Source organism: Heptranchias perlo, chromosome 8 (assembly GCF_035084215.1).
Source record: "Heptranchias perlo isolate sHepPer1 chromosome 8, sHepPer1.hap1, whole genome shotgun sequence".
Lineage (NCBI taxonomy): Eukaryota > Metazoa > Chordata > Chondrichthyes > Hexanchiformes > Hexanchidae > Heptranchias > Heptranchias perlo.
In genome coordinates this window covers 58,750,725-58,778,102 of record NC_090332.1, presented here as the reverse complement: position 1 = coordinate 58,778,102, position 27,378 = coordinate 58,750,725, and the positions used below count along the sequence as shown (strand labels likewise).

Sequence of the window (27,378 nt, the reverse complement as noted above, 5' to 3'; positions counted from 1 at the left end):
ACAATATAGAGGCACTGGAGAAGGCATAAAAAAAGATTCACAAGGATGATACCAGAACTGAGAGGATATACTGAAAGTCTGAACAGGCTGGGGCTCTTTTCTACAGAAAAGAGAAGGCTTAGGGGGTGACCTGTTAAGAGGTCTTTCAGATTATGAGAAGTTTTGATAGGATAGGCATAGAGAACATGTTTCCACTTATGGGGGGGGGGGGGGGGGGGGGGAAGAGTCCAAAACTAGGGGTCATAAATGGAAGAGTCACCAATAAATCCAATAGGGAATTCAGGAGAAATGTCTTTACCCAGAGTGGTAAAGAATGTGGAACTCACTACCACATGGAGTGGCTAAGGCAAATAGCATAGATGCATTAAGGGAAAGCCAGTTAAGCACGAGGGAGAAAGGAATGGACGGATGTGCTGATAGAGTTGGATGTAGAGGGGTGAGAGGAGGCTCGTGTGGAGCATAAAAGCTGGCATAGGCCAGTTGGGCCGAATGGCCTGTTTCTGTGCTGTAGACCATGCAATTCTATGTAAAATTTTAGGATTCCTGAGCTTAGTGGAGAGGCCACAAAAAGGTCAGCCATAAACTTCTAACAAAAGGAGTGTTGCAGCAAAAGCAAGTTTACCGACCTTGCTAAAGTAGGTCCTGGCATTTCATTATTTTAAAAGCGAATGTAGGGAAATAAACTTTTTTTTTTTAAAAGTCTGAAAACTACCACTCACTAAAAAGGATGCTGGAGATTCAATCAAGGCTTACGTGCTCTAAATCCAAACAACTTGCTTTTATATAGCACCCTTAACAGCAAAAGCATCCTAAGGCGCTTCACAGATTGGTGTAAAGAATAAAAACAAGCAGAGTCAGTAAGAGAGAAGATTAGGAAATGCAAGCGACAGCTTGTGTGCTACGTACAGTTCTGGTCACCACATTACAGGAAAGATGTAATTGCACTAGAGAAGGTGCAGAGGAGATTTATGAGGATGTTGCCAGGACTGGAGAATTTTAGCTATGAGAAAAGATTGGGTAGTCTGGGGTTGTTTTCTTTGGAACAGAGGAGACTGACCTATTTCCGTTAGCAGAAAGGTCAATAACCAGGGGGCATAGATTTAAAGTAATTGGTAAAAGGATTAGAGGGGAACGGAGGAAATTTTCCTGCACTATCCCCATATCCCTTGATGTCTTTAATGTCTAGAAATCTATCGATATCTGTTTTGAATGTATTCAATGACTGAGCCGCCACAGCCCTCTGGGGTAGAGAATTCCAAAGATTCACCACCCTCAATGAAGAAATTTCTCCTGATCTCAGTCCTAAATGGCCTACCCCTTATTCTGAGACTGTGACTCCTGGTTCAAGACTCCCCAGTCAGGGGAAACATCCTCCCTGCATCTACCCTGTCGAGCCCTGTAAGAATTTTGTATGTTCCAATGAGATCACCTCTCATTCTTCTAAACTAGAGAATACAGGCCTAGTCTACTCAATCTCTCCTCATATGACAATCCTGCCATCCCAGGAATCAGTCTGGTGAACCTTCATTGCACTCCCTCTATGGCAAGTATATCCTTTCTTAGGTAAGGAAGCCAAAATTGTACACAATACTCCAGGTGCAGTCTCACCAAGGCCCTAAATAATTGCAGTAAGACATCTTTACTCCAATCCTCTTGTAATAAAGATACCATTTGCCTTCCTAATTGCTTGCTGCACCTGCATGTCAGCTTAGTTTTGTGTCATCAGCAAACTTGGAAATATTACATTCTGTTCCCTCATCCAAATCATTGATACATATTGTGAATAGCTGGGGCCCAAGCACTGATCCCTGTGGTACCCCACTAGTCACTGCCTACCACCTCAAAAAAGACCCATTTATTCCCACACTCTGTTTCCTGTCTGTTAATATACTGACCTTGATTGAAAATTGGTTACCACCAATCCCATGTGCTTTAATTTTGCACACTAACCTCTTATGTGGGACTTTATCAAAAGCCTTCTGAAAATCCAAATAAACCACATCCACTGGTTCTCCCTTATCTGTTCCACCAGTTACATCCTCAAAAAACTCCAGGTTTGTCAAACATGATTTCCCTTTCATAAATCCATGTTGGCTTTGTCGAATCCTGTTGATATTTTCTAAGTGTCCTGTTATCACATCCTTTATAATAGACTAACATTTTCCCTACTATTGATGTCAGGCTAACAGGTCTGTAGTTCCCAGTTTTCTCTCTCCCTCCTTTCTTAAAAATAGTGGGGTTACATTTGCTACCCTCCAATCTGCAGGAACCATTCCAGAATCTATAGAATTTGGGAAGATGACAACTAATGCATCCGCTATTTCCATGGCTACCTCTTTGTACTCTGGGATGCAGATCATCAGGCCCTGGGGGTTTAATTGGCTTTGAGTCCCATTAATTTCTCCAGCACTTTTTTTTTTTAACTAATACTAATTTCCTTTAATTCCTCCTTCTCACTAGTCCCTCGGTTCCCGAGCATTTCTGGGAAGTTTTTGTGTCTTCTTCCGTGAGGACAGACACAAAGTATGTGTTTAATTGCTCTGCCATTTCCTTATTCCCCATTATAAATTCTCCCATCTGTCTGTAAGGGACCCACATTTGCCTGCACTAGTCTCTTCCTTTTTACATACCTATAGAAGCTTTTACAGTCTGTTTTTATGTTTCTCGCTAGTTTACTCATTTTATTTTCCTTTTCTTCATCAATCTCTTGGTCCTCCTTTGTTGAATTCTAAAATGCTCCCAATTCTCAGGCTTACTGCTTTTTCTGGCAATTATATATGCGTCTTCCTTTGATTTGATACCATCTTTAATTTCTCGTTAGCCACAGTTGGACCCCTTTTCCTGTTGGGTTTTTGTGCCTTAGAGAAATATTTGTTGCAAATTATGTATTAATTCTTTAAATGCTAGCCACTGCCTGTCTACGGTCATAGCTTTTAATGTAGTTCCCCAATCATCCACAGCCAACTTGTGCCTCATAGCTTCGTAGTTTCCTTTCTTTAGATTTAGGATCCTAGTTTCGGATTGAACTGCATCACTACCTGAAAAGGGTGGTAGAAGGAGAAACCTTCAGCACATTTAAAAAGTACTTGGATATGCACTTGAAGTGCCATAACCTACAAGGCTACAGATCAAGTGCGGGAAAGTGGGATTAGGCTGGGTAGCTCTATTTCGACCAGCACAGACACGATGGGCCAAATGGCCTCTTCCTGTGCCGTAAACATTTCTATGTAAACGAAAGCTTAATCAAAGAGATGGGTCTTGAGGTTGTTAAAAAGGTGCAGAATCATAGAATGGTTACAGCACAGAAAGAGGCCATTTGGCCCATCCAACCCATGCCAGCTCTTTGCAAGAGCAATCCAGTTAGTCCCATTCCCCCACACTTTCTCTGTAGCCCTGCAAATTTTTCCCCTTCAAATATTTATCCAACTCCTTATTAAAAAAGCCACAATTGAATCTGCTCCAACCACCCATTTAGGTAGCGCATTCCAGATCATAACTACTCGGTGCGTAAAAAAAGTTTTTCCTATGTTGTCTTTGGTTCTTTACCCAATCAGCTTAGATCTGTGTCCTCTAGTTCGCGACCCTTCTGCCAATGGGAACAGTTCCTCTTTATTTACCCCAGTCATGATTTTGAACACTCAGATCTCTTCTTATCCTCTCTGCTCTAACGAGAACAACCCCAGCTTCTCCAGTCTATCCACGTAACTGAAGTCCCTCATCCCTGGTACTATTCTACACCCTCTAAGACCTTCACATCCTTCCTAAATTGCAGTGCCCAGAATTGGACACTATACTCCAGTTGTGGCCAAACCAGTGTTTTATGAAGGTTCAACACGACTTCCTTGCTTTTGTACCCTATGCCTCTATTTATAAAGCCCAGGATCCCATATGCTTTTTTAAACCACTTTCTCAACCTACCCTGCCACCTTCAAAGATTTGTGCACATATACCCCCAGATGTCTCTGTCCTGTACCCCTTTTAGAATTGTACCCTTTAGTTTATATTGCCTCTCCTCATTCTTCCTGCCAAAATGTATTACTTCGCACTTCTCTGCTTTAAATTTCATCTGCCATGTGTCCACCCATGCCACCAGCCTGTCTATATCCTCTTGAAGTCTATCATTATCCTCCTCACTGTTTACTACACTCCCAAGTTTTATGTCATCTGCAGATTTTGAAATTGTGCCCTGTAACCCCAAGTTCAAGTCATTAATCTATAATCAAGAAAAAAAAAATTCCAAAGGACAGAGACAGCCGAATGGTTCTCGACCAGTGGTGTGGGGGTTGCTGCGCAGAAGACAGTTGAACATATATCCTTCAAAGTAGCAGCTGGCAGGATGATGTTATTTTAAGACTTGAAACATAGGGTAGGACCACCCTATAAGTATATAGACACTCAAATTAAATTTAGTTTACTTTTCTATACAACATATCCATCATAAAGCCACGAGCAATACACTTAAGTACACCTCTAGAAAAGGCCAAAAAGGATTTCATCTGTAACAGCAGCAGTTATAAATCATTGTAAATTCAAGAACAATTTTTCCTCCCCCAGATTTGACTAGTTTGATTGTTTGGTTAACACTAATAAATTGCCTAGCAGGTTGCCCACAGTCAGTTGACAAATACAATTTTTTAAAATATACACAGTTGGAATGCATTTAGGAAGGGGGTTCAGGAAGTCACTCCACTGCACCAATTACTAGCCAGAGCCTGCAACTATGCTATGACAGGCAACTGTGTGTAAGTAGATTTTCCATTTTAAATGCTTACAAAGGCATGCTGAATGTTAAATGTTGACATTGAAAAATGTGACAAAAAGTCATGACAACAGGAAGCACACATATAGCCAAGATTTATATATTCACAAGTGTCCTTTTATTGTACGCACACCCCAGGGTATCACTTTAAAATCAAGACAGGCTCTTCTTCAGTAGAAGAATGAAAAAGATAAAGTCTGTAGACAGGCAGGTCTATCGAAACTAAAATTTATTTAAAACAAAGTGACCTCTAGGTGCGTACACCAATGTGTAACATCAGCCTCCCTGTGAAAGATCACTTTAAAACACCTAGCCTATAAAGTGAAACCTATCCCAAGGAGCACACAGTCCCATCCCCTCCCACAAAAATATAACTAATCTTTAATCTCAAAAATACTACACGATTACAAGTTGGAAACACTTGCTTAGATTATCATGAACCTTCAGCTTAGAAAATCTGCAGTTTTAAACCCACAGGAAATAAAATAAAATCACTTCAGGTGAGATGCAAAGTACAGGTGCTAAAAACTCAATGCTCAAGAATATTGACATCTAATTGACGGGTGTGGGGGAGGGGAACACAAGTGAAAGCAAACATTTTTTCCCCCAATTTGAATTTAGAAGCAATTATAAGTCACTATGATTTTGCGCTTCACATGACAAAGCTGTACCAGTTTCATGGGGTATTAATGGAATACTCCCTGACAAACCTATCATCTCACTCACCTCCCACCAATACAACAGTTATTTAGGGTGAGACTCAATCTGATAAGTGCTCATTCACAGGGATATTCCAGCCATGACAGCATTCAAAACTATCCACCTGTTATAATCTCCACTGGAGCAATTCCAACAGCCCTTTTCAGATTCAAAACAAATACCTGGGGAAATGCACCATTTGAAAAAAGAAAAAAAAAGTGAATATAAACAAAATGAAGTCTCTACTGGCTTGCTCAAGTTACTTTTTGGGACAGTTCATGCAAAAATTTAGAAGCACATCAAGTTACTAGAGGTCATTTTTTGACTCTAGACTACTCTTAATTTGAAGTTGCTCAATTCAAAATTATCTGAATTCCATTTTAAGCACTAAATTACCACTAATATTTACATTGCTGAATTCATTTTTTTTTAAAAAGCACAAAAAAGTCTTACAATTATTAGTAGACTGGAAGCTTAGGCAAATGTAGTTGTAGTATTCCCATTATCCAAGGGTGGGGAAAAAAGAGGAAAGGATGATGAAAATCACCTTTACAGTATGGCTAAAATGTTAAAAAGCACTTAAAATAGTGAACCAAAAGTAGTAGCACTGGGAAACAGGATTCAATTAGATTCCATTTTATAACTTCTAATTATGAGTCCTTACTTCATTAACTGACATTAGTGCTTTACTACAGGGCTACAGTACAGTCTGGAGAATTCATGGATACCAAATGCAAGCTGTCTGATGACATTTCATAGTGTTTAGCTACAGAAGAGTCAAGTAGCCTTTGCTCCTGTGTTCTCTAAATATACAGCAACCTCTCATCAATTATGGTTAATGAAATAAAAGGGAGACTGTTTTTTAAAAAAGTTGAAAGGCAGTGATTAACTTGCTGGAACCCACCCAATGTATGATTCACATGTCAAGATCTAACGGGTGGTTCTATACTTTATCTAAACAAGGCACTCCTTTTGAGCCCTCGAAACCAATGCAATTGTAACATGTCAAGATAGGAACTTCCTTTTGCAATCTAGCAGAATTTTTTTTTAAAAATCACCTTTCTAAAAACAAACTAAGACAAACTTGCAACTGTACAGGTGCCTCCAACAACTGAATTGTTATTAAATTAACAACCAATGATCTGAACAGTCACTCATCTTTACCTGGGAAGAATTCTAACAGACACTGAGCATCACCAATTTAGTGTCAGGTTAGCTCAGTTGTTAGAGCTCTCGCCTCGGAGTCAGAAGATTGTGGGTTCAAGCCCCACTCTAGTGATGAGGCATTAATACAACTGACACTTCAAGTGCAGTACTAAGGAAGTGCTGCATTGTTAGAGGTGCTGTCTTTCAAATGAGATGCTAAACTGAGGCAGTCAAATGTTGCCCTTCAGAGGGTACATTGAACCAAACCCATTTGGCTGCTCTGGTGGTTCATGAGGATGATCCAAGACCCCATTGCACTATTCATTCAAAGAGCAGGGGGTTCTCCTGCCGTGTCCTGTCCAACATTACTGCCTCTACTAACACCAGCAATAGAAATGAAATAATTTGAATTTATATAGCACCTTTTAAGAACTCAAGATGTCCAAAAGCACTTACAGCCAATTAAGTACTTCTGAAGTGTAGTCACTGTTGTAATGTAGTAAAACACAGCAGCCAATTTGTGCATAGCAAGGTCCCACAAACAGCAATGAGATAAATGATTAGATAATCTGTTTTAGTCATGTTAGTTAAGGGATAAATGTTGGCCATGGCACTGGGAAAATTTCCATGCTCGTCAAGAAGTGGCATGGGATCTTTTACATCCACCTGACAGGCTCAGTTTAACATTTCATCTCAAAGACACTACTTCTGACTGTGCAGCACACCCTCTGTACTGCACTGGAGTGTTAGCATAGAATATGTGCTTAAGTCTTTGGAAAGAGGCTTGAACCCACGACCTTCTGCGTCTGAGACAAGAATGCTACCACTGAGCCAAGGATAACACCCTAAAAACAGATCAACTGGTCATTCATCTCATTGCTGTATGTGGGAAGTTGGTTTGTAAAAATAGGTTACATTTGCCTACATAATGTGATATAAATGGAAGCCTTTTACAAATCAAAATAATTCAGGTTTAAACGTAAAGGCCAGCATTCCTACTAATTGAAGATGCTACATTTAAATATACAAATGAATGTTAAATCACAAGCAACACCATGGTAATAATTTAAATATTTTTGAATTGAATATCTGTGAAATGGGTATGTCACAGACACATAGGTTTTTGGTTTGCCATAATCTTTGTTCCTGTCTCAGGAGAACAGCCTGTGTGCCACTCAGTCCCATTTATAATTGCAGTCAGATGCCAGTCTCCATAGGCCTGCTGAGCACTAACGCGAGATAAGACGACCCAATTATTTTGCGCATATTGGATTGCACTCACAGGCCTAGCCCTACACATTTAACTTGTACAGCAAGCAAAACAAGATGTTCGGCCCAGCTGGCCCCTGTTGGTATTTATGCACATGAGCAGTAGTCCTAAATCGCATGTACCTGCCCCGTTCCTATATCCAGCTATCTAACCTATTAAACTTTGGCATGGTTTCTACTTCAATTGCTAACTCTGGTAGTGCATTCCACAGCCACAACCCTGTATAAAGAAGTTTCCCCCTGCACTGTCCTAAATCTTACATTTAAGCACATTTATAATGTCTCAACAACTGGAAACAGTCTGTTTTTGATCTATCCTGGCTCATCCCTTCATAATTTTAAAAGGGCCTCTATCCGAGCACCTTATAATCTCTTCTAATGAAAACATTCCCAATTTTTCAAGTTTTTTTAAATAAATATTTGTACATCTTGACACCAGGCCCTAGAGAATTGGCAGTAATCTCTATATCCCCAACATTCTTCCAACAGTGTGGAGCCCAAAACTGCACACAGTACTCCAACAATGGCCTTACTAAATTGCTGTATAGATTCACCATTACACCTTGACTTTAGTGAAGTTTCAAGATAATACCTGTATATATTTTTTTAAATAAACGCATTATGAATTTTAGGTGTTTTGAGATTTCAGCATCAATAAAAAAGTTGTATTCTTCTATGATTCGATGAACACCACATTTTATATAAAGCTATGTGTAGCCATCTTAAACACTGATTAGAGACTCTGTTCAATTCAACCTCCTGCCCGTTCTCAATATTAATATTACACTAACATGCTACAGGTCACATTTCCTGGCACATTCAACAAATGTTCTTTCAACCTTAAGCCATTAATGTGGATCAGTTAAAAGTGATGACTTGCAGATGATTAAAAAAGTTATACACTCAAGTGTACAAGATGCAGGAGTTCATGACATGTTAATCATTACCTCAGAAAATTCTGAATACTGTTCAAATGACTAGCCAAAAGATTTTGGTCATGGGAATGAGGTCACATGCCAAGTCATTTTTCCATGACTCCTTCTCCCAGTCCCTTCCTATTTGAATATTGAAAAGGTGAAGCGGTCTTGCCAGATATTCTTCCGTGGCCAACCAAGTATCCAGGAACATAGAAAACAGGAGCAGGGCTAGGCCATTCAGTCCTTCAAGCCTGCTCTGCCATTCAATATGATCATGGCTGATCCTCAATACCATATTCCCACTCTCACCCTATACCCCTTGATGCCTTGTGTCTAGAAATCTATCTAGCTCCTTCTTAAATATATTCAGTGACTTGGCCTCCACAGCCTTCTGTGGTAGAGAATTCCACAGGTTCACCACCCTCTGAGTGAAGAAATTTCTCCTCATCTCAGTCCTAAATATCCTACCCCATATCCTGAGACTGTGATCCCTTCTTCTAGACCCCCCAGTCAAGGGAAACGTCCTCCCTGCATCCAGTCTATCTAGCCCGGTCAGAATTTTATATGTTTCAATGAGATCCCATCTCATTCTTCTAACCTCGAGTGAATACAGGCCGAGTTGACCCGACCTCTCCTCATACAACAGTCCTGCCATCCCAGGAATCAGTCTGGTGAACCTTCGCTGCACTCCCTCTACGGCAAGTATATCCTCTCTTAGGTAAGGAGACCAAAACTGCACACAATACATCAGGTGTGTTCTCACCAAGGCCCTGTATAACTGAAGTATGACTTCCTTGCTCCTGTACTCAAATCCACTTGCAATGAAAGCCAACATACATTTGCCTTCCTAACTGCTTGCTGTACCTGCATGTTTGCTTTCAGTGACTGGTGTACAAGGACACCCAGGTCCCTTTGTAAATCAACATTTAAATAATACTCTGCCTTTCTGTTTTTACTGCCGAAGTGGATAGCTTCACATTATACTGCATCTGACATGTATTTGCCCACTCAACTTGCCTTGAAGCCTCTTTGCATCCTCCTCACAACTCACGATACCACCTAGTTTTGTGTCATCAGCAAACTTGGAAATATTACATTTGGTTCCCTCATCCAAATCATTGATATGTATTGTGAATAGCTGGGGCCCAAGCACTGATTCCTGCGGTACCCACTAGTCACTGCCTACCACCCCAAAAAAGACCCATTTATTCCAACTCTGTCAACCAATTTTCAATCTATGCCAGTATATTACCACCAATCCCATGTGCTTTAATTTTGCACACTAACCTCTTATGTGGGACTTTATCAAAGGCCTTCTGAAAATCCAAATAAACCACAGCCACTGGTTCTCCCTTATCTATTCTACCAGTTACATCCTCAAAATACTCCAGGAGGTTTGTCAAACATGATTTCCCTTTCATAAATCCATGTTGACTTTGTCGAATCCCATTGATATTTTCTAAGTGTCCTGTTATCACATCCTTTATAATAGACTCTAGCATTTTCCCTACTACTGATATTAGGCTAACCAGTCTGTAGTTCCCTGTTTTCTCTCTCCCTCTTTTTAAAAAAAAAAATAGTGGGGTTACAATTGCCAACCTCTAATCTGCAGGAACTGTTCCACAATCTATAGAATTTTGGAAGATAACAACTAATTCATCCACTATTTCCATGACTACCTCTTAATACTCTGGGATGCAGATTATCAGGCCCTGGGGATTTATCAGCTTTCAGTCCCATTAATTTCTCACTAATACTAATTTCCTTTAATTCCTCCTTCTCACTAGTCCCTTGGTTCCCTAGCATTTCTGGAAAGTTATTGTGTCCTCTTCCATGAAGACAGAACCAAAGTATTTGTTTAATTGCTCTGCCAGTTCCTTGTTCCCCATTATAAATTCTCCCATTTCTGACTGTAAGGGACTTACATTTGTCTGCACTAATCTTTTTCTTTTTACATACTTGTAGAAGCTTTTACAGTCCACTTTTATGTTCCTTGCAAGTTTACTCTCACTCTAATTTTTCCCCACTTAATCAATCTCTTGGTCCTTTTTTGCTGAATTCTAAACTGCTCCCAATCCTCAGGCTTGCTACTTTATCTAGCAACTTTTTATGACTCCTCTTTGGATCTAATACTATCCTTAATTTCTTTTGTTAGCCATGGTTGGGCCACTTATCCTTTTTTGTTTTTGCTCCAGAAAGGAATGTATAATTGTTGCAATTCATGCATTCGGTCCTTAAATGTTAGCCATTGCCTATCCACCATCATGCATTTTAATGAAGCTTCCCAATCTATCATAGCAACTCACTCCTCATACCTTCATAGTTTCCTTTGTTTAGATCCAGTGCTTTCACTACTGGTTAACATATTTTACTAAACTACATAAAAATCATTTTATTTATGGCCAAAATAGGGAATAATCCAGAATTGACAAACTACTGGAATTCATGTAAGGCATAGATGATAGTTAAGAAAAATCAGTCTTACTCCCCCCTGAAATCAAAGTACTCATGATTTTTGGAATGTGAACCTTGACTTGGGCTTATCCCTGAACAGAATTTGTGACCAAATCTGCCTGCCCAAGAGCATTACCATAAATTTTCATGCAGTCAGGAGTTGAATAAATGATCCCTGCTGTAGGAGAAATGGCATGGTAACATTTACATGGCTGAAGAATGAGGGAACACCCAGTAAAGCTTGTGGCCTCCACATTCCTGCACAAATCCAAGGCTAGCCTGTTTAAACATCAACCAAATAGTACCCTCTAGTGTTTCCATGGTAACCACTTCAAAACTTTGGAAGAACTTCATTCTGCTACAAGTGTAGGCTTTGTCCACCGAACAGAGCCACCTCTGAAAAGTGGAAGGGCAATAGCATAAAACTAACTCGGGAGTGGTCAAATCCAGAAACAAGACAACAGTATAACCCAATGCCAGGCCTAACTATCAGGCAGCCACCCCAAAGGACCTAGCTGCTCAGCACATTAATCGGCTGGAGCAAATTGCAATGCCAACGCATTAGATTTCAACTGCACCAACATTCACTGCCCCCTGAAAACTGCTGCACCAGTCAAAATGAGAAACATTTTAAAAAACCAATATTGGTAGATCATTCCCAATTTCTTGACAAGGTGAAGTGTTCACTACTACAGGAACACACTTGGCTGGATCCTTTACATCTTAATACATGCAATAATCTCTGCGTTTTATCCGGAACGGGAAATGTAACTTTCGCAATACGCCGTCTTAAGGTACTAAATGTGTTAAGTTTTTTTTAAGTTGTAACTACTTACCGGTTTCGGCATTTTCGGTTCTTTTTCAAACTTCCGCTTCTCCCCGTAGTAATGTGAAGTCCCGAGAGCCTGGGGTTTAAAGTCCGATCACCTGTTACAAAACGAAGGGCAGGGTAAGGAGGTTGGTCGGTGTAGTCGAGTCTCTGCCCTCTCTGGTGTGCCTGATGCCCAGTCAATGTGCAATTCAGGCTGATTCACGGCCAGATATTACAGTTGGGAAACAGGGCGCACCCACAGAGACCGCAAAAGGGCGACGAGTCCCGCCCAGTCGTCCTTAATGTCGCTGTACTCAGGTAGACCCACTTACTCTGTCCCAGAGACTCCCAGACACTTAACTTTTTAATTTAAATTGAGCTATTTTATAAAAGAAAACAATGTCTTTAATTCAATGTTTAAACAAAACTTTTCAAAACTCAAACACTTTAATTACAAAACACTTTCGATAATAACTTTAGTTATAGTAATTTAAGTAAAATCGGTTTTAAAAAATCTTTAATAAAAAGTTACTCCCGACATTTCCCTCCGCTGCTTAACTCCCCCTCCAAACCGGGTTAAAGAACTAGCGCAGTCCTGAGGGAGGTTAGCCCAGCCCAGCCCGGCCCGGCCCGGAGGGACACCGCGGCCAGGCGCGCATCAATCACAGCCCAGACTGCGGCCACACTATCCCCGGCGCGCTCCTCCTGCCGCTCCGCTAATCCTCAGCTGGCGACCCTCGAACTTGCTGAATGTTTTCGCCCTCCTCACCTGTGCTCAGGTTCCCTGCTCCTGGCCGTCTGCAATATGGCTGCTGCTATCTCACCTACTATTTCCCCTGTTCCGTCTGTCTCTACCTACCTGCCTCACTCTTCCTGCCACTCCCCTTTAAAGCTGCTGGTCATCTCTCAGTGGCGCTACCTCCCATCTGTCCGCAGTATTGCAGCTATAAGTATCGGACTTCAGGAGTTTTTTTTTTGAGTGTTGTAATGTAGGGAAAGGCAGCCAATTTGCACAGAGCAAGCTCCCACAAAACAGTAATGGGGCGAATGACCAGATCATCTGTTTTAGTGATGTTGGTTGAGGGATACATTTTGTCCAGGACACCCAGATAATTCCCCTGCTCTTCAAATAGTGCGATGGGATCTCTCATGTTCAGCTGAGAGGGCAGACATTTAACGTTTCATCCAAAAGGACTCCCTCAATACTGCACTAAAACGTAAGCATGAATTATGCATTCAAGATCTGGAATGGGGCTTGAACGACCACTGATGGACTACCATTATATTAGTAGCACATTGTGTCCAAAGGTAGAATGGAGGGAGCTCTACTTTTCCCATTGCTATAGTTGATGAACAAAAGTGTTCCATTGCCAAGCAAGAACATTCCTGATCTTGATGAACACAAAAGGGGTAGAATTTCCACAGGGGTTTCTCCTGATCTCCCACCATAGCTCTGGGAAACCCCCTGAAAAACAGTGTAGATGAAGTTACAACATAAGATTGGGAGAATCCCTGCAGAAATTCTACCCCAAATACTCAGCAAACAAATGTGAAAAAATAGCTCAAACTATCTGAACTAGAAGAAAATGACTCAAGTGAAAAAAGTGATATTTGAATGTGTGCTGGAGAGCTTTTGGGGCCGTGGTGGATGAAGTAGCATTCCTAATCAAACAAAATTATTAGCAAAAAGCAAAAAGAGATTATTAGTAAAAATGGGAGCATGCAAAATTGGAGGCAGCCTTTTAAATTGGGTTGGAAATTGGTTGGGTAATAGGAGACAGAGTGGGGATAAAAGGTAGGTACTCTGATTGGCAGGTTGTGACAAGTGGTGTTAACCAGGGATCTGTTCTGGGGCCGCAACTTTTCACAATATTAATCAATGATTGGATGAAGAAATAGAGAGTTGTATTTCCAAGTTTGCAGATGATGCTAAGGAGGGTCAATAAGTAGTGCAGATGGGAGCAGGAAGTTGCAAAGGGTCATGGACAGATTAAGTGAGTGGGTAAAACTATGGCAGATGGAGTTCAATGTGGGCAAGTATGAGGTCATTCACTTTGGACCCTTTGCAGAGCAATTAAACAAATACTTTGGTTCTGTCTTCATGGAAAAGGACACAAATAACTTCCCAGAAATGCTAGGGAACCAAGGGACTAGTGAGAAGGAGGAATTAAAGGAAATTGGTATTAGTAAAAAAATAGTGCTGGAGAAATTAATGGGACTCAAAGCCAATAAATCGCCAGGGCCTGATAATCTGCATCCCAGAGTACTAAAAGAGGTAGTCATGGAAATAGTGGATGAATTAGTTGTCATCTTCCAAAATTCTATAGATTATGGAACAGTTCCTGCAGATGGGAGGGTGGCAAATGTAACCCCACTATTTAAAAAAGGAGGGAGAGAGAAAACAGGTTAGCCTAACATCAGTAGTAGGGAAAATGCTAGAGTCTATTATAAAGGATGTGATAACAGGACACTTAGAAAATATCAACAGGATTAGACAAAGTCAGCATGGATTTATGAAAGGGAAATCATGTTTGACAAACCTCCTGGAGTATTTTGAGGATGTAACTGGTAGAATAGATAAGGGAGAACCAGTGGATGTGGTTTATTTGGATTTTCAGAAGGCCTTTGATAAAGTCCCACATAAGAGGTTAGTGTGCAAAATTAAAGCACATGGCATTGGTGGTAATATACTGGCATGGATTGAAAATTGGTTAACAAACAGGAAACAGAGAGTAGGAATAAATGGGTCTTTTTCGGGGTGGCAGGCAGTGACTGGTGGGGTACTGCAGGGATCAGTGCTTGGGCCCCAGCTATTCACAATATGTATCAATGATTTGGATGAGGGAACCAAATGTAATATTTCCAAGTTTGCTGACGACACAAAACTAGGCGGGATCGTGAGTTATAAGGAAAATGCAAAGAGGCTTCAAGGCGATTTAGACAAGTCGAGTGAATGGGCAAATACATGGCAGATGCAGTATAATGTGGATAAATGTGAAGTTATCCACTTCGGAAGGAAAAACAGAAAGGCAAAGTATTATTTAAATGGTGATAGATTGGGAAATGTTGATGTACAAAGGGACCTGGGCGTCCTTGTACACCAGTCACCGAAAGCAAACATGCAGGTGCAGCAAGCAGTTAGGAAAGCTAATGGCCTTCATTGCAAGAGGATTTGAGTACAGGAACAAGGATGTCTTACTGCAGTTATACAGGGCCTTGGTGAGACCATACCTGGAGAATTGTGTGCAGTTTTGGTCTCCTTACCTAAGAAAGGATATACTTGCCATAGAGGGAGTGCAGCGAAGGTTCACCAGACTGATTCCTGGGATGGCAGGACTGTCGTATGAGGAGAGATTGGGTCGACTCGGCTTGTATTCAATCGAGGTTAGAAGAATGAGAAGGGATCTCATTGAAACATATAAAATTCTGACAGGGCTAGATAGACTGGATGCAGGGAGGATGTTTCCCCTGGCTGGGGGGTCCAGAACGAGTTGTCACAGTCTCAGGATACGGGGTAGGACATTTCGGACTGAGATGAGGAGAAATTTCTTCACTCAGAGGGTGGTGAACCTGTGGAATTCTCTACCACAGAAGGCTGTGGAGGCCAAGTCACTGAATATATTTAAGAAGGAGCTAGATAGATTTCTAGACACAAAAGGCATCAAGGGGTTTGGGGAGAGAGCGGGAATATGGTATTGAGATAGAGGATCAGCCATGATCGTATTGAATGGCGGAGCAGGCTCGAAGGGCCGAATGGCCTACTCCTGCTCCTATTTTCTATGTTTCTATGACTCAAGAAAGATAAATCAAAGTATTTTCTAAATGGTGAGAAACTAGGAACTGTAGAGGAGCAGAGAGATTTGGGAGTCCAAGTATGCAAATAATTAAAAGCCAGTAACAGGTACAAAAAGCAATCAAAAAGGCTGATGGAACATTGGCCTTTATCTCAATTGTGCTGGAATGCAAAGGGGAGTAAGCTATGCTTCAGTTGTATAGAGTCAGATCCCATCTGGAGTACTGCATTCATTTTTGGGCACCGCTCCGCAGGAAGTATATATTAGCCTTGGACAAATTGCAGCATAGATTCACCAGAATGATACTGGGGCTTAGAGGGTTAAATTGTAAGGACAGGTTGCATAAACTTGGCTTGTATTCCCTTGAGTATCAAAGATTGAGGGGTGACCTGATCAAGGTGTTTAAAATGTTAACATTATTTGATAAGGTACATATGGAGAAACTATTTCCTCCGGTGAGGGAATCAAGAACAAGGGGACATGATCTTAAAATTAGAGTTAGGCCATTCAGGAGTAAAATTTTTTCACACGTAGGATTGTAGAAATCTGGATCTCTCACCCCCAAAAGACTGTGGATGCTGTGTCAATTGGAGCCTTCAAAACTGAGCTTAATAGAATTTTGTTAGGTAAGGGCGTCAGCCATGATCTAATTGAATGGTAGAGCAGGCTCGAGAGTCTGAATGGCCTACTCTTGTTCCTAATGTTCCTACGTTCCTGTGAAATGAGTTGCACTGAGCACAGTCCATTAGATTAATACCACACTGGTGGATGTCCCATGGCATTGCTCATTGATTTATATGGATCGGACTCTTACTTTATCCCATTACTCCTGGGTTGTAGGCTCAGCCTGTTGCGATTGAAAGTGAAGTCCTTGGTCTTTCCCAACTTACTGCCTCTGGCCCCAAACCTTTCTTCCTGTCCTTCTCTCTCTCTGACTATGATTCCTCCTCTCCATGCCACAACTTTATGATGATTTAATTTGCTGCACATTTGTATGTTCTCTGGTCTGCTTGCTATGCTGCTCTGCTTTCTGTTGTTTTCCTCAACACACTTCATAAAAATCTGTATAATTAAAAGTTTTGGTTCTCACTTATGCCCTTAAAGTCGCACCTCAGAAAGGCATCACATTTCAATGTGTGACAGTCAGATGGTCACAGTTCAAAGCATCACACCTCAAAGTGTGACAAATAAAAGAGGGCAAAAAAATGTGATTGGTTTAAATAGACACCATTTATTAAATTACCAATCAAATATTCAGTTGATTAAATTGAAGTAAATCCAAAGAAACTCCATTAATTTGGCAATCAGCAAAAAATACCAATGAGAAATGAATCAAATCCTTTTTTTCTTCAAGAACCAGTAACTGCCACAAATCCACTAATTAAATTGCCCTAACAATTTTTTAAAAATTTCTTTCAGTGGCTATTTTGTTTCCTGAGGCAATCATGTACGTCTAAAAATAAAATTTACAACATAAGAAACATAGAAAATGAAATCATGCACAAAAAATCTAATTTGCTCCTGGTGGAACTCATCTAGTAAGTTTCCCCCCAGAGATCTACCCGTTGTCAGGGGCATGGGGCCTCAATTCTGCTCCCTTTGCACAGCTTCTATATTTTCTCTGGGCTGTGCTCTTCAATACCTCTTTGATGCTCCCGCAATCTTTTTTTTTGATTGTTTTGCATCTGTAACAAAGTGTGACATCTGATATGTAACATCTGTTGTGTGACATCTGGGGGTAAATTTTAACCCCGAAGAACGGGTGGGTTGGGGGCGGGGGTGCGGTGAAACTTTTAAAAGTTGGGAGCAAGAATGAATCCCGGCTCTAACCCGCCGACTTCCGCGTTTGACCCAGACGCATCTGGGTGCATGCGCGCTTCTGAAAGCCAGAAATCCCACCGCCACTTAAAGCCGACGGGATGACATTTAAAGGGACAATTAACATATTTGAAGTAGTTAAGGGAATTCAATTTTAGTGTATAGAGGCAGAAAAACGATTTTAACTCTACATGAGCGTGTCTCCCGTGACCTCTGAAAAATGCCATGGAAACGGAGGCGAGTTGCAGCTGGCAGCCATTTGGACATTTAAACCAGTGATTGATACATGAAGAAAAGGTGAGTTTTTGCAGCATGGCAACCAGTTCTCTCAGACAAACCTTTGGCTGGGAGTTCTTTGTGTTTAGACTGAGATTTCTTTGTTCACACTCAGAATTCTTGTGTTCACACATATTTACATATTTACCTACATTTTGTACCCCCTCAAACCAACACCATTAGGATGGGGGGTGCAATGGATTTATTCAGCAGTGTATCTGAGCAGGAGGCACATCACCATCTACGGTAGGCACGGCGTGCAGTTCTGGGAGTTGCAGCTCCACAAGACAGAGGTGTGCCACAAAGACCTGCAGAAGAGCAGAGAGGGGAACAATTGAGGGGCTGATGTTGCAGGAGGCACTACCCACGTGAGAGGGTCTACAGGCAGAGACTGAGCTTCGTGGACCTCTCTAAGGAGGCTCAGATTTAGTCGCCAGGTGGTCGCAGACATCTGCAGCCTCCTTCATGCAGAGCTGCTCCCAGCTGGGCCTGGTGGCTACACATTGCCCGTTGCAATTAGAGTCACCGCTGCCCTCAACTTCCCTACCTCCGGATCCTTCCAGGGCACCAACAGGATCTCTCAGCGATCTGCATGTAAGTATACGACAGGTCATGGATGGCTTGTTTGCCAGGGCATCCGACTACATCAACTTCCCCTGCGACGACATCAGCCAGAGGGCAGTGGGTTTCCACTCATTGGCTGGCTTCCTACAGGCGCAGGGCACGATTGATTGCACACACGTAGCAATCCGAGGACCTGCACATGAGCCAGGACTGTTCATCAATCGAAAAGAATATCACTCCATCAATGTGCAGATGGTCTGCGAACATTAGAAGAGGTTTCTGTAGGTGTGTGCCAAATTCCCTGGCAGCTGCCATGATTCCTTCATTCTGCGTGAATCCAACATCCTGGCCCTCTTCCACGAACAAGACAGACTTAAGGGATGGCTCCTTGGAGACAAGCGATACTCCCCTGCAGACATGGTTCATGACACCTGTGAGGAACCCCACCAGCGAGGCACAGCGGTGGTACAATGACAGTCACATTATCACCAGGTCTGTCATTGAACAACCCATAGAAGTGTTCAAAAAGCGTTTCAGATGTCTGGATCGATCTGGGGGAGCCCTTCAGAACGCACCAGCGAGGGTGTGTAGAATAATCGTTGTGTGTTGCGTCCTGTACAACATCGCTCAACAGAGAGGGTTACAGCTGGATGAGGTCCCGTGCGCTCCACAAGCAGCCGCACCTACCATCAACGTTGAAGAAGACGAGGAGGAGGAGAAGGAGGAGGAAGTGGAGGAGTAGGAAGATCATCTCCAACACGAGAGAGTCTAACCACCTCCCCTTGACATTCAACGGCATTTCCATCACCGAATCCCCCACAATCAACATCCTGGGGGTCACCATTGACCAGAAACTTAACTGGACCAGCTACATAAATACTGTGGCTACAAGAGCAGGTCAGAGGCTGGGTATTCTGCGGCGAGTGACTCACCTCCTGACTCCCCAAAGCCTTTCCACCATCTACAAGGCACAAGTCAGGAGTGTGATGGAATACTCCCCACTTGCCTGGATGAGTGCAGCTCCAATAACACTCAAGAAGCTCGACACCATCCAGGACAAAGTAGCCCGCTTGATTGGCACTCCATCCACCACCCTAAACATTCACTCCCTTCACCACCGGTGCACAGTGGCTGCAGTTTGTACCATCCACAGGATGCACTGCAGCAACTCGCCAAGGCTTCTTTGACAGCACCTCCCAAACCCGCGACCTCTACCACCTGGAAGGACAAGGGCAGCAGGCACATGGGAACAATACCACCTGCACGTTCCCCTCCAAGTCACACACCATCCCGACTTGGAAATATATCGCCGTTCCTTCATCGTCGCTGGGTCAAAATCCTGGAACTCCCTTCCTAACAGCCCTGTGGGAGAACCTTCACCACACGGGCTGCAGCGGTTCAAGAAGGCGGCTCACCACCACCTTCTCAAGGGAACATAGGAATATAGGAACAGGAGTAGGCCATTCAGCCCCTCATGCCTGCTCCGCCATTTGATAAGATCATGGCTGATCTGTGATCTAACTCCATATACCTGCCTTTGGCCCATATCCCTTAATATCTTTGGTTGCCAAAAATCTATCTGTCTCAGATTTAAATTTAGCAATTGAGCTAGTATCAATTGCCGTTTGCGGAAGAGAGTTCCAAACTTCTACCACCCTTTGTGTGTAGAAATGTTTTCTAATCTCACTCCTGAAAGGTCTGGCTCTTATTTTTAGACTGTGCCCCCTACTCCTAGTATCCCCAACCAGCGGAAATAGTTTCTCTCTATCCACTCTATCCGTTCCCCTTAATATCTTATAAACTTCGATCAGATCACCCCTTAACCTTCTAAACGCTAGAGAATACAACCTAGGGCAATTAGGGATGGGTAATAAATGCTGGCCTTGCCAGCGACGCCCACATCCCATGAACAAATAAAAAAAAGATGATAGGTAAACCATCGGCAGAGCAGTAGTTCACCTGGCTACTCATGATGCCAGGGAGTCACTCATATTTGATAGATTCTCATAAGGAGATCTGCAAAGTGAAGATAGTAAAGTAGTCAGACCACCTGGAATGATCACCACCACCAACACCCTCCCCCCCATAAAACAGTCCTACAACCAACACATACACCCATTGTAAACACACACCCAATAGGTGGCATCAAATCTCGCAGTTCATGATGAAGCATATGAAAGGGCGCTTTCACAAAAGGGACTCAAGAATGGGCAAGATGTGGCAGTGGCAGTGAGAATCATAACATTCAACGTGCATTTAACCAAAAGCAAATATAAATGAATAACATGACATTCTGTCTGACACCTTATGCACATCCTTGGTGATTACAAAACCTTGTACTTCCTCCTCCTACAGCTTCTACGTGATGCATCCCCTATGGCTGCAGCAGAGGTAGAGGCAGGTTCCTCAGACACATGTCCTGACTGCTTAGATGCTTTCGGCCTATGACCTCTGGGTTTTGGAGCCTGTGAGGGCCCCGCCAAAGCCTGCTCTACCTGCACCTGTACAGGGACAGACTCGGCCATCTGGAGTGGAGGCAGCATTGCAAGTACCTTTTAGGGGGTGGGGGCACAGGGTGAGATGTGGGAGTGCTTTGAGTGGAGTCCCCATTTCCATGTTCCCTTTCGCCATCATCCCTCTCCTGGGCCAGAGCCACATCACTCCTACCACTCTGCTGGACAAGTTTGGAGGACATGTGTGATGCCTTGTAAGGCCAGTGCTAATGTTTCTGTCTGCCTGTTTAAGGTGGCAGAATGTTGTTCACCCTGAGTCCGCATGTCAGGGCCTGAATGGACTTATTTATGAGCCGTGCATAAAGCGCAACGGAGGCTGCCATTCTCTCCATCGCAGACATTCCCGCACTTACCTGCGCCACCAGTCCACTAATGCTGGAGGTGGACTCCTCCATCCTCTCCGCTAATGTGCAGACTGAGCGTGGCAAGTTTTCCGGTACGTAGCAAAGGTGCGTCTGTACCTATATTCTTCACCTTTTCAAGCATGGTCCCCGGGGTTCAGCATCTGTGCCCAGCTGAGCAGAGCTTGGAGAGGAGTGTGCCCACCGACACGGACTCCCCACCACTGTCCCTGCCACCAGTGTCTGCTCTTGCTCACTTATGCGTGGTGACTCACCAGATGACAACCCAACTACCTCTCTAATAGGACCCACCGAGGTGCATGGCTTACTATGATGTGACGGTGCACCCTTAGAGGCATGGAGCTCCACTGAGGAATCTTCCTCATCCACGTCCTCAGTCCTGGAAGGCCCTGGAAGAAAACTACAGCAATATTAAGAATCACCGCAGAAGTAATGTTGCTATGAGCATACTGAGGTGTTCAACAGGGCAATCATTGATAACTTCAATTCATATGTGTGAGGGATGTTAAAGTTCTGTCAATAGATATTTGCGGGGTGTCAGTCTCGGCATCCCCAACGGCCAGGCTGAGGTCTAAAGCCTTCTCCACCGCCTCTGTCAGGGCCACTATTTATTGAGGCCCCCCTCCAGTTCGACTCCTCTCCCTTGCGTTTTGCGCTCTCTTCCCCTACAAGGGGAGAAAGTACAGACATGTGAGTGAGTGAGGGTGATGTGATCACCCAATGGATACATTGCTCTGGGTCAGGATGACAATGAAGCAGATGCATCAGAGGGTGACTATCAGACAGATTGATCACATTGCATCACATTGGGGTGAGTGAGAGAGGGGGGTGCACAAATGGGGGGGGTGAAGAAGTGCACAGAAAGTGAAGGTAACTTGACACTGAGCCTTAAGTAGGTGTGAGGAGTGATGTGATGGAGTAGGCTTTGCAGGGCAGTGTGAGGGGGGGTGATATTCACCACAGAATGCAGGTGGTTCAGTAACTGTACTCACTTTTCCCGACCTGGTTAAGTCATTAAATTGCTTCCTGCACTGCAGCCAAGATCTGGGCACTGTGCTCCTGATGCTGATCTGTTCTGCCACCTTTAGTCACGCCTTCTTGGTGGCAGAACCAGGTTTCTTCCTCCTGTCACTTGGGTATAACATCTCCCTCCTGTTTGAGTTAAGTGCCTTCAATTGAGTTGTGATCGCTCGAGAACACGTACAAATTTTTTTTCCCGGTTTCCCACTTGCTTATTGACTCCCCCAACTGAGATCCTGCCTCATTGTTAAAATTTACCCCCTGGAGTCTGAGATAGACAAACAGACAGAAAGGCAGGCATATTTATGCAATATAGCCACATTGCAAATGAGATTTTGGAGTTTGTTCCCAGATTGTGCTGTACAATGGCTTTCCCAACGGGAGAGAGAAAAACATGATGGTAGCGGATAGACACCACAGACCTGCTTGGCCCCACCCTCCTGATTCCATCCCAGCTGCTGTTCATGTGACCTACCTGTGATTTTGCTTCTCTTACAATGTGTTTAAAATGGAGGAGGTGATGTAATAGCCTTTCAGCTGACAATAAAAAGCAGGACAATTATAAAGAAATTAAGGAAGACCTGTAGGTCTAAATTACCCTGTGACTGAACACAGTAACTGTAACATGAAGTCTCCCGCAGCCATTGCATCGTCATGTGTGTTGTCTGTGAGTATCAATTCCTCTAATAAATTCGATAAACAAAGACTCTGCATTTAGGTACTATCGGCTCCAGCCTCTCCACAGGAAGACCCATAACATTTTGATGAGGACAGAGATGTCCCAGTAATGGAGCAGCCATTAGATGTGCCGGCCCACGCCACCCCTTCACCCTCGCCCACAGCACCACCGCTGTTGGCGAGACCCAATTTCAATATCAGCGACCCTGATTCTGGGGAATATGTGGTTTGGAGGCAGCAACCAAATGCCTCTCCACCCTCTGCACATTTGAAGTCATTAACTGTACAGAAGGAGTATAAGGAATTTAAAGACAAATGCAATTACATAAAGGACCTTCGGTTAGTCATACCAAGTGCAGCAAAAGAATGAGGAATAAGAGACAGAAAATAAAAGCCCACAAGGCTGCTATCCAGACCTTCACTGCGCCAGGCTTGGGGGAAGACATGGACTCTGACCAATGGCCTGATGACACTGATAATATCATGGGGGTACACAAACCCATGTTTCCTGAGGTGGTAAATAAGGTGGCAAAACAGGATGGCCAATATAAGCTTGAGAAGGAGCTTCTCCCACATCTGAATGACGTTTTAGATCTGTACAAAACTGGGTTAAGTAGTAAACATCAGAGATTGAAAGATGAGATAAAAGAAAAAGGATAGGTTATCCACATTGGGTTTTTTTTTGTTTTAAATTTCTCTGTGAAACAGCTGTCTGTAGAACTATGCTGCAAGAGCTCCGCCGCTGTTCACAGTCGATCTCTAAGGTTTTAGCCCTTTGTAGTCCTTAGCTTTGTCAGCAATAAGATTGTTACAAATATTTCAATCTTTGCTTCTTCCTGCAAGGGCTAATTTTTCCTAAGTTACATTCATTGGATTTTTAGCTTACCTATAAGGCATGCTGAAGAAAAGAAAGAAAATAACTTGTAAGCTATTGGGTGTTTGTAAGCGTATGCTGACTTAACTTTTATTAACTTTATACATATTTGTGTTAACTTGAGATATTGGGCTCGATTTTTGCACCCCCGAGCGGGTGCATTCGTGGTGGGAGGGCTGCGAAAATCGAGGATTCCTGGAGCGGGTCCGGAGCCCGGCTCCAACCCGCCCACTTCTGGGTTCCCCAGTGACGCGCTGACATGCAATTAAAGCCGGCGGGATGCCACTTAAGGTAATTATTTAGGTACTTCAGGTAGTTTACATACCTGATTAACATGATATTTTAGGAGGGGTGGGATTTTCCAAACAACTTAGCGTGTTTCCTGTACTGGGGGAAACACTCCCAATTGAAATGGACGTGTTGTAGCCATCAGCCTGTGGCAGCTGCAAAGGTCCATTTGACAGGTGTGGGGGGAGACCCTCACTCATTGCAGGAGGCCACTCTGTCACTTTGGACAAAGTTTGGCCTCCACCACCCTCCTCCTAACAATGAAATTCACCAACTTGCACGCTTACCCCGGTGTCCAGATACATTTACCTACCTTGCGGACCCCCTCAATTGTACATCTTCTGGATGGGGGCCGCCGTAGCTGCAGTCATGACCTCCTTGGAGGACGAACAGCATCACCAGGCTCGCCGTCCACGCCGTCCACCTCTGACACGTGGAGCCCCACCACACAGTGCTGTGACACATCCACCTGCACAGCAGGAGGGAGGGCAACGGCAGAGAGAGATGCATCGCAGAAGGCACTACCCTCGCCACAAGGTCTACAGACCGAGGCTCAGCTTCCTGGACCTCTCTAAGCAGCACTGTACACGGAGGCTGAGAGTCACTAGTCGTGGACATCTGCAGCCTCCTTCATGCCGAGCTGCTCCCGGCTGGCCTGAGCACCATCTTTTTACCTGTCGCTGTCAAAGTCACCACTGCCCTCAACAACTTCTCCTCCATATCCTTCCAGGGTGCCACCGGGGACATCGCCGACATCTCTCAGTCGTCTGCACAAAAGAGCCATGCAGATAAACCACACCCACTCTGTGACACAATTGGTGGCATCATAAGAACATAAGAAATAGGAGCAGGAGTAGGCCAATCGGCCCCTCGAGCCTGCTCCGCCACTCAATAAGATCATGGCTGATCTGATCCTAATCTCAAATCTAAATTCATGTCCAATTTCCTGCCCGCTCCCCGTAACCCCTAATTCCCTTTACTTCTCGGAAACTGTCGATTTCTGTTTTAAATTTATTTAATGATGTAGCTTCCACAGCTTCCTGGGGCAGCAAATTCCACAGACCTACTACCCTCTGAGTGAAGAAGTTTCTCCTCATCTCAGTTTTGAAAGAGCAGCCCCTTATTCTAAGATTATGCCCCCCTAGTTCTAGTTTCACCCATCCTTGGGAACATCCTTACCGCATCCACCCGATCAAGCCCCTTCACAATCTTATATGTTTCAATAAGATCGCCTCTCATTTTTCTGAACTCCAATGAGTAGAGTCCCAATCTACTCAACCTCTCCTCATATGTCCACCCCCTCATCCCCGGGATTAACCGAGTGAACCTTCTTTGTACTGCCTCGAGAGCAAGTATGTCTTTTCTTAAGTATGGACACCAAAACTGTATGCAGTATTCCACGTGCGGTCTCACCAATACCTTATATAACTGCAGCAATACCTCCCTGTTTTTATATTCTATCCCCCGAGCAATAAAAGCCAATATTCCGTTGGCCTTCTTGATCACCTGCTGCACCTGCACACTAACTTTTTGATTTTCTTGCACTAGGACCCCCAGATCCCTTTGTACTGCAGTACTTTCCAGTTTCTCGCCTTTAAGATAATAACTTGCTCTCTGATTTTTCCTGCCAAAGTGCATAACCTCACATTTTCCAATATTGTATTGCATCTGCCAAATCTCCGCCCACTCACCCAGCCTGTCTATATCCCCCTGTAGGTTTTTTATGTCCTCCTCACTCTCCACTTTCCCTCCCATCTTTGTATCATCTGCAAACTTTGATATATTACACTCGGTCCCCTCCTCCAAATCGTTAATATAGATTGTAAAGAGTTGGGGACCCAGCACCGACCTCTGCGGAACACCACTGGCTACAGGTTGCCAGTCCGAGAATGAACCATTTATCCCAACTCTCTGCTTCCTGTTAGATAACCAATCCTCCACCCATGCCAGAATATTACCCCCAATCAGTTGTGGGTCTTCGTAGTGATCCTCAGGAAAGGGCATCATTGCACAAACCAGACAAGATTCGCAAAGATGTGGCAGAAGGGGTGACAATATAATATGTAATGTGAGTTGGCCAGAAATTAAATATTAGTAAAAACTATGACAAACCCTCGAACACCCTTGTGCATCACCTTCATGCTCATGACACGTTTGCCTTACGCTTCCTACTGCACATATGTGATGCATGCCCTGTGGCTGCAGCACAGGTAGTGGCAGGTTGAGTGAGGCTGACCATGAAAGAGATGCACGAGAGGGTGAGTATGAGATAGAGCCATGAGATTATATGAGGATTGGGTTGAGTGGTAGTGGTGGGATGAGTACTGGCGAGGTGAGTAAATGCAGGTAAGATGAGGATGAGGTTTGAGTGGGTGTGAGGAATGATGTGATAGAGTAGCGTTGGCAGTGCAGAAGGAGATGTGGGGTGGGGGCAGTGATGTGGCAGACGGAGTGTAGGGGAATGAGTAAGTGTACTCACTTCTGCTGACCTACTGAGGTCATTGAAGTGTCTCCTGCACTGTATGCAGGTGCGCGATATGTTGGTGGTGCTGGTGACCTCCTCTGCCACGTCGAGCCAGGCCTTCATGGTGGCAGAGGCAGGCCGCTTCCTCCCGTCCGCCGGGGAGAAGATCTCCTCCTCACCCCATCCAGTAGGACCTGGAGTGAGGCATCATTAAACTGGGAGCAGCCTTCCCCCTGGGCTGCTCCATCCTGTAATTTTGGCTCCTTTCTGCAGCATCAGTCAGTGGAGGACTGCCCCTTTAAATACAGCTCCTCCAGCTGATAGCCTATGATGCGGGTGCGCAGTCCGCCCACTGCTCAGCTTTCCATCGCAAAACCCGGAAGCCAAAGTAAGTGGCTTCAATTTACTTACAATCGCGTGCCAAACCCACCGATTTCACTGGGCACATTACCCACGTGCCCAGTCGACCCCCTGCTGCCAACCCGCCTCCCTCCTAATATCGGGTTATGAATACTGGTTTTCTGCAGCCGGCCATCAACAAGTGGTTGAGTAAATTGTGAACACTCCCTGGTAGCGTGACATGGGATTGTCACGTAACAATTGGCATTTCTGAGCTCATCACCCATAACAGGGAATCAAAGAGTAAATAATTAGTGAATGTTGAGTATAATT

General features: G+C 43.7%; 1 protein-coding gene across 2 annotated transcripts in view; it reads right to left on the bottom strand.

The window, feature by feature from the left end:
- Nucleotides 1–12,939, bottom strand: part of ezrb (ezrin b) — a 109,528-nt gene extending 96,589 nt beyond the window's left edge. The window contains exons 1-2 of one of the 2 annotated variants that reach the window (XM_067989149.1): nt 12,915–12,939; nt 12,081–12,171 (exon numbers count right to left, since the gene is read on the bottom strand). In XM_067989149.1, coding sequence (XP_067845250.1) covers nt 12,081–12,092 — 12 coding nt within the window. In that variant the 5' untranslated portion in view covers nt 12,093–12,171; nt 12,915–12,939. The other variant, XM_067989148.1, reaches the window with a different exon arrangement.
- Between the last annotated feature and the right edge of the window lie 14,439 nt (nt 12,940–27,378).